The sequence below is a fragment of the Danio rerio genome, chromosome 13, assembly GCF_049306965.1.
Source record: "Danio rerio strain Tuebingen ecotype United States chromosome 13, GRCz12tu, whole genome shotgun sequence".
NCBI classification, from domain to species: domain Eukaryota; kingdom Metazoa; phylum Chordata; class Actinopteri; order Cypriniformes; family Danionidae; genus Danio; species Danio rerio.
The window spans coordinates 8920722-8936182 of record NC_133188.1 but is presented as its reverse complement, the minus strand read 5'-3'; the positions used below and the strand labels follow the sequence as shown (position 1 = coordinate 8936182).

The 15461-nt window shown below is 39.0% G+C and overlaps 1 protein-coding gene across 1 annotated transcript in view; it reads left to right on the top strand.

The window, feature by feature from the left end:
- The window catches only part of prkceb (protein kinase C, epsilon b), a 153060-nt gene that overhangs the window by 35013 nt on the left and 102586 nt on the right, over positions 1-15461 (top strand). The window contains exon 2 of the mRNA XM_021472628.3: positions 8623-8686. Within this exon, the coding sequence (XP_021328303.2) occupies positions 8623-8686 (64 nt within the window). The remainder of the gene's footprint in view (positions 1-8622; positions 8687-15461) is intronic.

Here is a 15461-nt window from a genome sequence, read left to right as displayed (position 1 = left end):
ATGTGCAAATACATAAGAACATTATTTCCAGACGTAAACACTCACTCACTCACTCTCCTGCTACAGAAAACTGCTATATTTGGTATGTTGTCACACCTGCGAGACAGAGAGCACTCAGAGATCAGCTTCAGCATGACATCACAGGAAGTTGGAGGCAGGGAGAAGGTCACAAGGTCATTCACGCTAACGAATATGTCACTATAGCATGTTTTGTGCAGTGTTTTTTGATTTATGAAAAAAGTTCTCCGTGCCGGGGTCTATTTAAAGGTTTTATATTAAATGTAGGCAGCACAGTGGCTCAGTGATTAGTACTGTTGTCTCACAGCAAGAAGGTCACTGGTTCGAGTCCTGACTGGGTCAGTTGGCATTTCTGTGTGGAGTTTGCATGTTCTCCCCTTGTTGGTGTGGGTTTCCTCTGGGTGCTCCGATTTCCCCCACAGTCCAAAGATATGCGATATAGGTGAATTGGATTATCTTAATTGGCCGTAGTGTATGTGTGTGTGTGAATAAGTGTGTGTGGGTGTTTCCCAGTACTGGGTTGCAGCTGGAAGGTCATTATTCGCCCCCCTGTTTGTTTTTTTCCCTGATTTCTGTTTAACGGAGAGCAGATTTTTTTCAGCACATTTCTAAACATAATAGTTTTAATAACTCATTTCTAATAACTGATTTATTTTATCTTTGCCATGATGACAGTAAAGAATATTTGACGAGACATTTTCCTTGCTCTGTTAAACATCATTTGAGAAATATTTAAAAGAGAAAAACAAATTCAAAGGGGGGGTGGGGTGGGGGTGGGGGGCTAATAATTCTGACTTTAACTGTAAAACATATGCTGGAATAGTTGGCTGTTTCTTTCCGCTGTGACGACCTCTGAAATAGAGACTAAACCAAAAGAAAATGAATGAATGAATGACACAGTATAGTAAACAAACAAACAAACAAACAAACAAATAAATAAATAAACAAATAAATAAATAAATAAATAAATAAATAAATAAATGTCACAATAGAGATGAAATATAGGGGAGAGAGTTTTGGGCACGTGCTAAATGCTGCTGAGCTTTAAGAGTTGCTTTTTACAGACAAATCTCTTTCCTTGTGTATTGAATTACGGTATGTTGTTTTACTGTAGGAGTTTGGTGTTTGTTTTGGGGGGGGGAGGGGGGCTAATAAATGTGACTTCAACTGTATATATATATGATGTTTAACACGGCAAGGAAATTTCCACAGTATGGTTGATAATATTTTATTTTCTGGAGAAAGTCTGATTTGTTTTATTTCGGCTAGAATAAAAGCAGTTTTTTTAATTTTCTTATGAAACATTTTAAGGTCAAATTTATTGGCCCTTTTAAGCTATATATATTTTTTCAAGTCTACAGAACAAACCAGCATTATACAATAACTTGCCTAATTACCCTAACCTACCTAGTTAACCTAATTAACCCAGTTAAGCCTTTAAATGTCACTTTAAGCTGTATTGAAGTGTCTTGAAAAATATCTAGTTAAATATTATTTACTGTCATCATGGCAAAGATAAAATAAATCAGTGATTAGAAATGAGTTATTAAAACTATTATGATTAAAAATGTTTTGAAAAAAATCTTCTCTCTGTTAAACAGAAATAGGGGGAAAAATAAACAGGGTGGCTAATAATCCAGGGGGCTGATAATTCTGACTTCAACTGTATATACAGAATATAGTTCTTTGTAATGTTCCACTTTTTAAAAATATCATGGTTTTGACAAAAATAATTGGCATAAACTATTTCTGACATTGATAAAAATAAGAAATAGATACTTTTTAAAGTATAGGTCATGATATTTTGTATCATTATAATATTTTACAATACTACTATTTTCAGAGCATTTTGATTGACTAAATATAGCTTGGTGAGTCTTTTCAAAAAATGTTGGGGAACTTTTTAAACTGCAATGTACCTGTATATTTATTGAATATACTTTTTAACCTAAAACTAATAAACACATATTGCAAAATTGTTAATCTGTCAATAATTGGTAGTTCATAAACATAAAACACAGAATTTTGTTTATTAAATTACAATGTTGTTTTAATGGTAATCTCAAGTAAATAGGTCAAAATCTCAGTTATTGCAAAAAAAACCTACTTTTTGGTTTTAGAAAGTGTGAATCGTGCATGTGCGTGCGCATGCAAGCTGTTTTTTTTTTTTTACACTGGTGCATCCTGTATAAAACCTTTGTTGACTGCGCTAACATGATACGGCTCGCCTCTAACCCAACTCCCACACACATCCTCACCGTCTCTCTCTCTCTTTTCTCTCACAGCATGTTCGAGTCTCTCCACTCATCCCCACATCCTCCCGCCATTTCCTGCTTTAATCTGGTTTTGATGGAACAGCCGTTATGCTGTCATTAAGAGAACTGGGCTGAATATCAGTCATTTCAGCCTCACAGGGCTTATGTTCACATTGAGACTGTGCTGTTTCCTCTTCTGGTGCCACACACTCAGCATTTATTCAGCTAATCTTGACCATGTTTGCTCATTTGTTTTCATTTGCAAAATGACTGATACGTGAGGCTCTTACAGGTGGTGCTCAATCCTAATGAAGTGGGAAATCACAGACACTAATTCATGTAGGATTTATAGTATGCTTTGCACATCCACTTTTCTTTAAATGTATAATGACGTCATTCAATTTGAATTCACAGTCCTGTTTAATTTCAGAAAGTAAATTAAAATATAGAGAACTAAATGTATGGACCATTTCAATGGGGTGGTGTCATCGGCCCATGAACATTTCCTGCTTGTTATCAAACTATTTCATAACTGTAACAAGAGGCAATTCAATCATAACTTCATGTTAAAACAGCGGTCATCACATTATTTATCAATATGTGGCTCTTTTTGGATTCTCAGAAGCTACAGAAATTAAAAAATGTAAAACAGGAAATATGTTGGGACCATTGTTTTAGTTACATACCTAAAAATGCTCTATACATATTTTAAAACCACAGAAATGCACACTTAAGGTGCTTACACACTTGGTTCATTTGTCTGGACCGTACTCAAGTTCGATTGTCTCCCCTTGCCACCTCCTCGGTTGGTTTGTGTTCAAACTGTCTTTTTTCCTTCTGAACCCGGGTATGCTTGCTTGGTTTACGGCCATTGCTAGGTGACGGTCACAAAAGCAAGCACCGCAATGGAAAGATGTCAGCAACACCGCGGTCATTCTGCTTTAACTGAACCTTTTGGTTTTGGACATACAGAAAGCGACTCTCACGTCCATCTGCCGCAAAAATGTTATAAACATTCAGAACATCACTGTCACCGACTCGGTCCCAGTCATTCCCCTCTCTGGCCAGCAGAGGTCATCATCACCGGACTTGTAGACATTACGTCATCCACTTAAACTGATAAGCACACACACCTGTTCCTCATCCCGCTAACGACCCACACTCACACATATAAGCCACACTCTCACGCCAGGTCGGTGTGAAGTCTTGTTCTGCCCCGGCTAACACTACTGAGCGTTTCCTGATCCTTGCCTGCTTTCCCGTTGACTACTTTGAACTGTATCTCGACTCTGTCTTGCCTGCCTTGAACTCTAGCCTGCATCCTGACTTTGACAAGCACACATCACTGTGTATCAATGTGTTTGCCCTGGCTCAGTCCCACGCATGTCACCAAGATACGAAACGTGACACACACACACATGAATGATCGTTATGAAAGCGATAGTTTGTTGTACAGTTGGCGGTTCACTTCTGTTATTTGGTACGATTGCATTCACATCAGAAGTGAACTGTACCAGAGTTCGCATGAACCGTACCCCAGACCACCTCTTTCAGGCGGACTCGGGTACGGTTCGTGGGTGCGCACCCGAGTTTAGAAGACATGTTCACACTAGCTAAAAATACCATACCATGACGTCAAACTAACCCGGGTGCGGACCAAAAGTGCTAGTGTGAAAGCACCCTTAGGGTCTGGTATGGTTCACTTCTGGTATGAATGCAATTGTACCAAATAACGGAAGTGAACCGCCAACTGTACAACAAACTATCGTTTTCATAACGTCATTCGTGTGTGTATGTGTGTGTCACGTATTGTAGTAGTACCTTGGTGACAAGCGGGACTGAGTCAGGGCAAACACAGTGATGTCTGCTTGTCTCCTTCAAAAACAGCTTCTGCAGACACTGTGTGATATTTCTGAATGTTTATAATATTTTTGCGGCAGATGGACATGAGTCGCTTTCTGTATGTCCAAAACTAAAAGATTCAGTACAAGCAAATCGACCGCGATGTGCGGAAGTCTTTCCATTTTGGCACTTTGCTTTCGTGACTGTCACCTAGCAATAGCCTCAAACATAACAGCAGCTGGATGACGCAAGCGTACCAGGGTCAAAGAAAGTAGAATCACCAAGAGGCGACACTCTAGTGCAATTTGGGAAACTGCCACTAGATGGCGCGGAGGCCATTATGAAATGAAAACTCTAATAGCACAACAAAATATTATAAGTCTGTAAAATAAACTATTAAAAGTGCTGATGATTGTGATAGTTAGTGTTGTATTGTCATCTTCCAAGTTGTATCTCTGCTTTAATGTGCTTTTTAAATAGATAAATAAAAAACAAAGCAGCTGCCTGCCATCAAAACAGCAATAAGATCCAATGGACGGCCGATCGCTTTCACTCCAAAATGTCGGAATCCAGGGCTGTTGCTGGGCGTTGCTGTTGCAATAGAATGTTCTTTTTTTTTTTTGCCGGGGTGCACAGAAGAATAAAAAAGACAGTATGAACACAAACCAACCGAGAAGGTGGCAAGGGGGAACAATCGAACTTGGGTATGGCCCAGGCAATTGAACCAAATGTGAAAGCACCCTTAATTTTACAGTGAGTGATCATAATTTTTTTTGCTGTATAGGGAAAAAATGTAATTTGCAGATGATCCCTAAAACTGCATGCGCGAATATCAAACCTTAAGCCAAGTTTACTGTGCTAGGAGGTGATTGCTTTTCTAAAGTATTTCCCAGTTCACGCTCGAGGGCTCGTGCAGCTTCACGAAGCCGCTGAGGAACAGACTTCGCCATGTTTATGCCGCCAAATGTCCCAAATAGTCCTCGCGGCAGCTGTGACGACATCACCTAAAACCTGCCTTGCAGCAACGGTGGCCGTCTGTGGGCGTGGCCAGGCCAGAATGCATTTTCAATTTCAAATCGGCTTTCATTCGTCGCGATGTGTTAAATGAAAATGCATTATGTTTTTTTCATTTTCATTTTCATTCTGCAGCAAACATTGCACATATGTCTTGGAAAATGCTAACTGAAATACAGAAATACACTGCCTTTTACATATTGCATTATTGTTTTGCGTATTACATTTCAAAATTAATTTTGCTACACACATCCCATGCTGTTATGCTGAAAATGTAATCCTGCATTTCCTAGACGTGAGCGTAAATGCATTTAGGACAAATAACATTTAAATTATCATTTTGCTACAGTTTCTGCTTGTACTTTATTCACATCAAATTCAGTTTGTGTATAGCATTTTCAATTTAATTTTGCTACTTATAAAGCTTTAAAATGTGGATACAATTTACAAATTAAAACAGTGTTTGAAATGAGAAATGCAAACAATGTAATTTAATTTACATTTTCATTCTGCACCAAACATTGCTCATATGTCTTGGGAAATGCAAATTCAAATACAGAAATACATTGCCATTTAACATATTGCATTGCCATTTTGCATATTACATTTTGAATTGAATTATGCTACTCGTATGCTTCCATAAAGTTCTTGACTATAGTGACTGATAAAACTTAGTGCTACAAAAATTAAGATAGTGTAGCGACTTAGCTTAAAGTGAATTTAAAAATTATTTGAAGGGGACTTTAAATACGAACAAACAAATCTTTCAGCGATCGTTTGAACAGACAGCTGATTTTAACTATGGCTATTGCTATCAAAAATAAAAACCCATTTATGTTTAAGCAGGCTAACAAGACAGAAGTTTAAGATAATAGATTCATAAATATGCACAGACACTATTCTTCATACAAAATGAAAATATGTTGACTAATCTAACAGAAACTAACGCCTAACACAAACACACATTCATATAGGATGTATAGAAGAGTAAAGGAAGAAAAATAAGAGTTTAGGAAAGTGTAATGATGTAAAAACCTCAGATTTTGTAAGACCAAACCAAGCAAACCAAAAATAATCATTTTATCCCTTCCATGGTTTCTTTAGGGTTATATAAAATTTACACCAGTTCAGTAAAGTCTGGGGGCTTTACTTGCGTTCACCATGTGATGTGAAGGACTCCCTCTGTTGAGCTGGGTTCCAACGTGATTTGCTGGTGGTCAGGTCTTTGTCCTGTGAGGCTTGGAGTGTGGTGGAGACTGTCATTTCAAGTTTTAGGCGGCAAAAAGACTATAGCCGTGTTGACTGCTAGTTTTGCAGCACACTAAACCTCACTAGACTCTTGAAGAAAAAAAGAAAAGTAACGGAGATGGGAACAGTCATGTTATTCCCAGGGTCCATGCCTGCTCCCTGGACTCTTCTGCGCACTGTTTGTGTTGCTCTGCAATAACACTTCCGAAACGCTAGATGGCAATAAGGTTTTAATGTTTCTCTGTTTAGAGTTTCTTTGCTGATGTTTTGTTTTTTCTGAATGTCACCTTAATGTAAAAGTAGCTCAGACTCGCTCATTTTAAGGGCGGAAATCAAGGGATATGTAACAACTTTAATCATAAGGTAAACACAAAACAAAACTTCCCATCTGGACCTCCTTCACGAGTCTTGACACTTGTAAACACTCGCTCCAACGGGTTTGTGCAGCTCTCGGTCCTGCCCACACTGGTCACCACTACCAAGCCGACCAATCACAGAGCTTGTGCTAGGCATTGTTGCGACGTGTAAATATTTTTTGAGAGGTGCGCGTCAGCGTTGGCTATGGCCACGGCTAGGGCTTTGCGACCACCTGCAGGCTGTGCCAAAGTACAGTATATGCGTGCACTTGACACAGAAGTATAAATCAGCCTTGAGTGACCAGTTTGTTTTTGGTTTTGTACCAAACTCAGGAGCTGAGTTGAGCAATGAGAAAGTTACCTTCCCAAGGGAAGTTTTATGGCCCCGTTTGTTCTGAAGCTTGGTGATTTGCATATGCATTCTGGATGACTGCTGGATGTTTAAAGTTTCCTAAAATGTTAATATGATGTACTCGTATTAACATAAAATGTAAACGATCGTTCAGTACACCATATTAGCTCTCCAGGGACTTCAAACATGAACTATCTACAATACCTTGTTTCGCTGTGGTAGTGTTAAAACATTGATTGCAGGAGCATTAAAACCATAATACTAATAGAGCAAGAGACTTGTTGCAAAACACCTGATTATGCATAAAGACAGAATAAAGGGTTACTTAAAAAAACAAAACTTAAGTCAAGCAAGTTGTATCGGAGCGTACAGGAGCTTGACCATGTTTCTACCCATTTCCAAGCAGGCATTCCTTTCGTGTCATAAATACAGGCCTTAATTTTTGCCAGAACACGCCGGATCCAGACTCGGCTTATCCTATACCTCATTTCACCGATCCCCCTCCTCAACTGCCCTCCTCCTCCACCCGCTGTTCACTTTCACTTTCCTCATGACAACTCCCTCTACTCCCACCCAGCTCTCACCACTCCGCCATCCAGTGCCCCAATATCATCGCATCACCCTCCACCCCCGTTCTTCACTTTCATCCGTGACAACACCACCACTCTTCTCTTTCACACATCTACATCCTTGGGTAACATGCTGGATTTGTTATCCCGTTCTGTTCCGGGACCTCGCAATTCAAAAATTAAGCACTTCGTAAATACCTTTGGAGTCAGATTACACACTGACCATCCAGTCTTTTCTCGGTATAGAAGAGTTTGTTGGTGTATTATTTGTTGAATAAAGAAAATTATTATGTATCTGATCAGCCACATGTAATTACACTAGATTTAATTTGTTTTTCAATTTTTTAATGAATGTTGCGTTTAAAGATTGGCATAAATGTTATATATTATCACTAGATTTTTAAATAAAAATAAATATTTCACTGTTAATATTTCTCTTGCTTTTTATTTTGAAATCTGTTATTCTAGCACTGCTAATTGAGATGCAATGTAGGCAAGGCAAGTTTAATTATATAGCACATTTCATACACCAAGGCAATTCAAAGTGTTTTACTTAAACAGGAATAAAAAAGACAATTAAAAATAAAATAGAAACAAATAATATAAAAGCAGATGAAAACAGCTTAAAGACAGTGTAGTTTTTTCCATATTCCAAAACAAAGGTGTATCATATTTTCTCATTTTACTCTGGGACTTCCCCATTTTGGTGATCACCACTTTCTATTGGACGTCTCCAACAGATTTCATTTTTTACCTAATATAGTAAACAGCTTGTTTTTTTATTTCTCTGAATAATTTAGAGATGTTATGCTTATTATTGTTATAAAAATACAGTCTGTTTTTAAACAGGATTGTGTATTCTAGAATACAGTCTACAGAACTGTAAGTGTAAAGGCCAGTCAAGAGTATTGAAGATGTCCTTTTGCTCTGCTGTTAAAACCCTAATTTTTGTTTGCTGGTCCTTGCAGATAGACTTGGAGCCAGAGGGAAAGGTCTTTGTCATTATCGACTTGTCTGGATCATCCAGTGAAGGTAAGACATCATTGTAAACTTCTTTTAATTGCATTACGTGTCATTTAACGGCTGTGTGAAACATCTCCCTGTGTACCTATTATACAAAATCTCATAAATACAGATGCCCAGAGCTTCCGTGCACAGTAAATACCTATTGATGTTTATATTAAAAAGTAATTAACGTGTTTAGCCATGACATGCACACTTAAAGTTGCACCAGGTTTTTCAAGAGGAATTTATTTTAAATAAAACGAGCACAATGAACACCAGTGTTGCCAGACGTACGATAATTATCGTATTTGTACGATAATTTCGACCTCTGTACGATGTACGATCAATAATGAGAAAAATCCTATAATGTACGATAATTTTAGAATTTCATGGCATTTAAAAGTAACTTCATTGTAATCTTCGGGCTTCTTTACTTATTGATCTAGCTGCATCTTTTCTGTGCTGTCTGTGAGGAGTAGGTGGAGTTAGGCACGTTTTCTGTCTTATCTTTCGTTGCCTCTTCTCAGACAATCAACGTGGAGAACGACTCTCACGAGTTAACCAAAGAGCTTAAGCTCTTTGAGTTAACACTCCTGCTGCACGTGCCCATGGTTAGGTCAGTAGTTTTCAGTTTGAAGTCGATCTTTTAAGCAATAATGTTAAAACAATTCGTGCTGTAAATGAAGGTGAGAAGGACGGGAGTTTTCCATTGATGTTCTTGTTTTTCCCCATTCAAATGCATCTTGTGAACATGTTTTTTTACAAAGTTAGTCTCATCAAAACAAAGCATGCACACCTCAGAAAATAAATCCCTCAACATCTGGCAACATGCAACATTCAATGACAGCAACTCAGACAGTGGCATAGCGCAAAATGCTGAGGCCCCCCTGCAGGGATCGCTGACGGGGCCCCCTGATGAAGTGGGGGGAATACGTCATACGTCAATTTGCATATCACTTACGTCATCACGTTCTACCGTTTCTGTTTGTTTAACAGCCTATGGTTAATAAAGGGGTATTTATAATTGCACTACACTTTATATAAGCATGTTTATTTAACTAAATTTATTGCTGTTTGAATACAGTATGTCATTATAGATGTGTAGTGAATGTGCAGTAATCTCTCATATGTAATAAACTCAGACAAGTTCAGAAACTGTCACTAAAATATCTGTGATTGTGAACAAGAAAAGAATAAACGGTCCAAATAAATTGTTAAAATAAAGTAGAAGTAGATCGGTTTGACTGTACAAGGGAAATACCTTCACACTGCCTGTGCTAAATCATTTGTCGTCGGTACACAGAGGCGTGATCTGCTCTTGGGCTGCAGGTGGGAGAGGCTGCTGTACGAGGACTGACTGGGCCGCCTGTCAGTGCTGTGAGGCGGGGGAGGGGCCGGCGGCATCACACGCAGCTCGTTGAGAAGAGTAGGGATGGTACAGTATGGACAAATGACAGTCTAAAAAAAATCTCCAATAACACACAAAAAAGTCGCTAGATTTGTCGCTAGGGGGGTCTGAAAAGTCGCTAAGTTGGCCCTGCGGCCCCGTCCGCTACGCCACTGAACTCAGAGGTGGAGTTTGAACCTTCCCACTAAGGTACCAAGTTTTTTTTTTAACGTATTGTGGTAATTTGCACGTTGTGTCAAAACGCTATGTGTCTAGAGAATAGCTGTATACTCTCAGTTTGACTCGTGTACGATAATTTTCCTCCAAATACGATAATTTTGAGGTTCTGGTACGATACTTTGACATTTCCAATCTGGCAACACTGATGAACACTCACAGCTGAAAAATGCCATAGTGCTTAAATCGCTTAACATGTAGTGGTGACGACAGCTCTTTGGACGCTTGTGCCGCTGCTCTTTCTGGAAGTCATATGAAGAGCTCCAACTTTCTGATCTTGATGTTGCCTCCAGTATAGCTGTATATATATGGAGAAGAAAAAAAAACCCTCTGTGGCTCATGATCATTGGACCCAGATCCAGTGTGGCCTGATTCCACCCAGATAACCTCCCAGATGTGCCTCTTTTATGTGCCCAACTCCCACCAGACCCCTTCTTTTCCTGGATCCACATCAGAGATGGCCCAGTTCAAGAGCTCCTTCATCCTCTCGGCTCCACTCTTGCTCCTGGCGGCAGAACATATGAACACTCATCTCTCGCAGTGATCTTGATGCTGCATATCTCATTTCTACACAGATCTTGTGCCTACACCCTCAGAGGTGGAAGGGTTTAAATTGGCAAATATGTTTCGTAAGGAATAGTGAAAAGTGACAAGCAATGTTTTTTTTAACGTTTAATCTAATTTTATAGGATATTTAGTGTTTTTAGTTGTCACTTTGATGACGTTACCAATCATCTTGGTGGTTAATAAGCCTGGGGAGAGCTCTCCTTTCTCCACTGGTAATTGCAGTAGCATCAAAATATATTAGAAGGATATTACTTTCGAAGAATTCAACAACATCATATTTAAAGTTGTCTTTGACATAAATAACAACATTTGATTTTTACAAAACTGTAAATCCAGAATGAAATCTAAATGTCCACTTCTGGTCACATTGAATGCCTTTAAGGCAGACTATCAATGCATGTCTCATGCCCTGCTTTTGTCCACTCACCAGTCTTCCTCCATTTTGGTAATGGCTCATTTCCAAAGAGTTAACCAGCCAGTTTCTGGGTTTGGTGGCAGCACTTTTATCTTAGCTTAGCATTAATCATTGAGTCGGATTAGACCATTAGCATCTTATTCCACTTTCTTATATATCAGTAATACTAATAAACCTGTATAGTACGTAATGTTGTGTGATATTTAGTAGTATAATGTATATTTACATTTCGGGTATTACATTTGTTAAATATAAAAAAGTATATATTGAAAAAAATTCAATTCAATTCAAAATTCAAGAGCCCCTATTATTTTATTTTATTTTTTAAAGACCTTATATGCAGTATATAACACAGCTCTAAGTGAAGTGAAATATCCAGCTAAGAGCTAAATTTGAAAGTGCACCGTGTTTAAAACTATTGATTCATCTATAAAAGAGTCGACTCATAGTGGTTCCAATGAATCGCCACGGTAAAAAGTCAATATGGAACTCAAGCTTCACCCATTTGTTGCACTTTCAGACCCGGGAACAAACACTGTAGAAAGAAAAAGAGGAAGACAAACACTGTAGCAGATCCCGATTCCCATCGTTTTTTTGGAAATAGGCTCATTTCCAAAAGGGTTAACCAGCCAGTTTCTGAGTTTGACGGCAGCACTTTTATCTTAGCTTAACATAAATCATTGAGTTGGATTAGAGTTGCGTAGACGCTGTGCTTTGTAGTGTGAAGGAAAGTTAGTGTTATTTTCCCTACCCAAAGAGTAGGCTGTGAAGAGTCATTAGTTGAAGTTTATTTATGCAAAAATACCGCAGCATTATAGCACCAGCCTTGTGCTGTGTTCCTGCCATTTTTCTGACGAGTGCTACAGCAATCTACATGCTTACAATGGGGAATTTCTTGGCTGTTTGTTAAAGGAAAGATCAGAAAAGACCATTGATGTATGGGACTTTGTCAGAGCTTGACAGGAACTTTACAGTACACAGTTCATGCACCAGTTTCTTCCTCAATTTCACAAGTGTAAGTAACTTAAGAGCAATTAAAATGGCTGCCTCCTTATTTTCGTTAGCTTGCAAATTATGTATTTTATTGTGTTTTGTCACTTGTAACCGCTTGTACTGTATCTGGTTAACTCATTATATTCTCATATCATGTCTAAAACCACGTTAAAAATGTGTCGCGTGCTGCTTTGTTTATGGATTTAAACGCGTTTAAATGCGCAATCCACTGCTGTTTGTCCTTGCTATAGCCACCATCAGCTGTTCCTACACACATGCGGCGGTCAAGTTACAAAATAGTTCGGCTTTTGCTGCTGTGTGGATTAATGCTGAATGTGTGTTTCTGTTTTTACTTATGGTTTAGAATGGAGCAGTATGCTGGTGTTTAACTGCATTGCTTAAATGTACTCCTGCATTGGGCTCACTCATACACTTTGACTACTAAAATTGTTTATAAGCTATAGTGGGCAATTCTCACTGTCTCGCACTGAATGCAGTCAACCAATCACAACAGACTGGGTTATTGGACCAATCAGTGCAGATTACCATCATGCCAAGGAGGGTTTGGGAACAAATGAATCCAACCCGTGCTCATTGTGGAAACGTAGGCCCGCGGACGTTTCTGGAGACGGAAAATACATCCCGGGAGGTACGTATTCGAGCAGTTTTTGTTTTCGCAAATCCGCGAGAGGCCGCTGTAGAGTCTCCAAAAAGCCGCCAATTGGTCGACCCAGCCGCCCTCCTCCTACTCCTCCTTCCCTAAACCCAAGCGACGATTTGCAAAAGCCATCCAGAAAAACAAAACAAAAGCCCTTGTCCGATTTTGATCGCGTTTTCAGATCTCGCCGCGTTGCGAACTCGTTCGCTTTTATTTTTTTGGATTCTGTTTTTCATCTTACCTGATTTCTGGAACCGCTCTTCCCCGGACATCGCCGTGGCCGGCTCCTCCTCCCTCCGGGCCTCTGCTCCAGCGATGTAATGCTGCGAGCTAAGCGGACAAACTGGTTGAGACGGGAAAGCCCTCCACGCGGAGGCGAGCTGTCAGCTGGCGAGGGTGAAAAGGAGGAGCGGAGCAGCGTCACACCGCCCCACAGCGTTCGCTCGATTAAAAAAAAAAAAAACATAGCCATACGTACCTCCGGCCACGTAAATCGCAGTCTCCAGAAATGTCCGCGGGGCTACGTTTCCAGAATGAGCTTGGATTGAATGAATCACTGAACGAATCATATGGGAGTCACTGGGATAATTAGGTAAAAATAAATGCATATTATAAGACAATGTAAGTGTTTTTTGACCTTGCACGCATATCAGCCTGTTGTTGGAGACCAAAATATGACCTTTTTAATGTTTAATATTCTTGTGACGTCAAAAAGGCACAGAATACCAGGAATGACCCAAATGTAGTTTTGTGCACACAGGCAATGCACAATTACAAATGTACAGACATACAGGATGTAGATACACTAAATGTATGTTACAAGAAGAGTACACTTTAGCTTAGCTGTAACAAAGCATTTTATCAGGTTTCTATGTCACTCAGTCTTTTTGAGGTTTAATTGGACACCATTCACCATCAGTGCTGAGAACCAGTCTACGTGACTCATATTTCATTAGGTTTAATCGCCATTTGCATCAGGAAGTGAATACTTAACATTTCCTTTGCATGAAAGTTGGATGACTCATCAAAGAGTGGCAGAGAAAATGCGTTTATCAGCAGTTGCAGAACTCAAGTTTATTTTTCTCAAACTGCTGTTATGCATCACATTGATGATAAAGCACAACAGATACTGAAGAAGAGACACTATTTCAAGATTTCAGCTGAACATCGTTGTAAACAGACCATTGAAGTGTGTCATGCATTTTGCTTATTCCATTATGCAGTCTGCTTTTCCATGCAGTTTTGGAAATGTAAATCTGATCCATTTGTTAGCTTCATATTGGCATTGGTTCCTCTAATCAGATGGGCAGAAGGCTTTGGCTAATTTTGAGTATTGTCCCTGATGGTCTGAATTGTTAAATATTGATCCGAGGGCATCTTTCATGCTCAGCAGTATTAAACGGTTAGACGGTGAGTCCAGTGCCAGGGTATTTACAGTTCGACAGCAGAAGGACCTGGGAATCTGGCACTGTGACCTAAGAAACCCACATGTTGTAGGTTCCTCCAAAAACAACAGTGCTTCAAGACAGTTTACACCTTGTATCAAAGGTGAACATTCCGTCATCGTTTGTACATCCTCAAGTTCAGCCTAATCTTTGTTTTACATGATTTTCACACAAACATGCCTTCATGTTGTGCAGACAATAAAGTGCGACAATAGTGATAAATATTAGGTTTGATTACTAGGGATTTTCTATTTTGTACAAAAATGGAAGTCAATGGTAACCAGATTCTTGCCAACATTATTAAAAATACTTTATTTTGTATTCCGAACTTACACAGCAGTGATTTACACTTTTGTTTCCCCCCAAAAATATGTAAATCTCTATGACTGTCCAGAAAAGCGCTATATTAATGTAAGCAATTAATATTATTCATTATTGGTATTGCTCGGTAGGTTACTTTGCACAGTGTTGTACTTGTAATGCAGAGTGCTCCGATTTGAGTCGGGTGAAGCACATTTTTACAAAGTGAAGTTTATTCATAAACTAATTTCGAGAGGATCACGTGCTTATGATTGACACGGCTGGCCCCGTGTGGCTTAACACACCTCCTTTATAGACCAGCACACCCAAGAGTCCACAAAGTGGCGCAAATTAATTTGCTATTTAAACAACGTAGCACAAAATGTGAAAATTACAGTTGCACTGGTCTGAAAATAGCAACAAATATATCCAAATATGTCTTGCGCCTTGTTGCGCCAAACGTATAATAGGGCCCATATTAATAATAAACTAAACAAAATAAAAATTTAGTGAAGTCAATAGGTCTAACATTTATCTGATGTGTGGCATAAGCAATCTGGATAATGTGTTTTAAACCACCAGCCCAAAAAAAAAGGCTGAAAACCATTGGATGATAGTATGCACTTTGCTAAGAAGTCATGTATGGATAGATGTATTGAATGTATGGATTTTGGCACAGTGGAACCCTATCTATACACAAAGACCTCAATGTCAACAAAATCATAAAGAGAGATGTTGGGGTGAGCACTTTAACTGGGTCATAAAACCACTAACTAGAATACTCATAACCCTAGCAACCA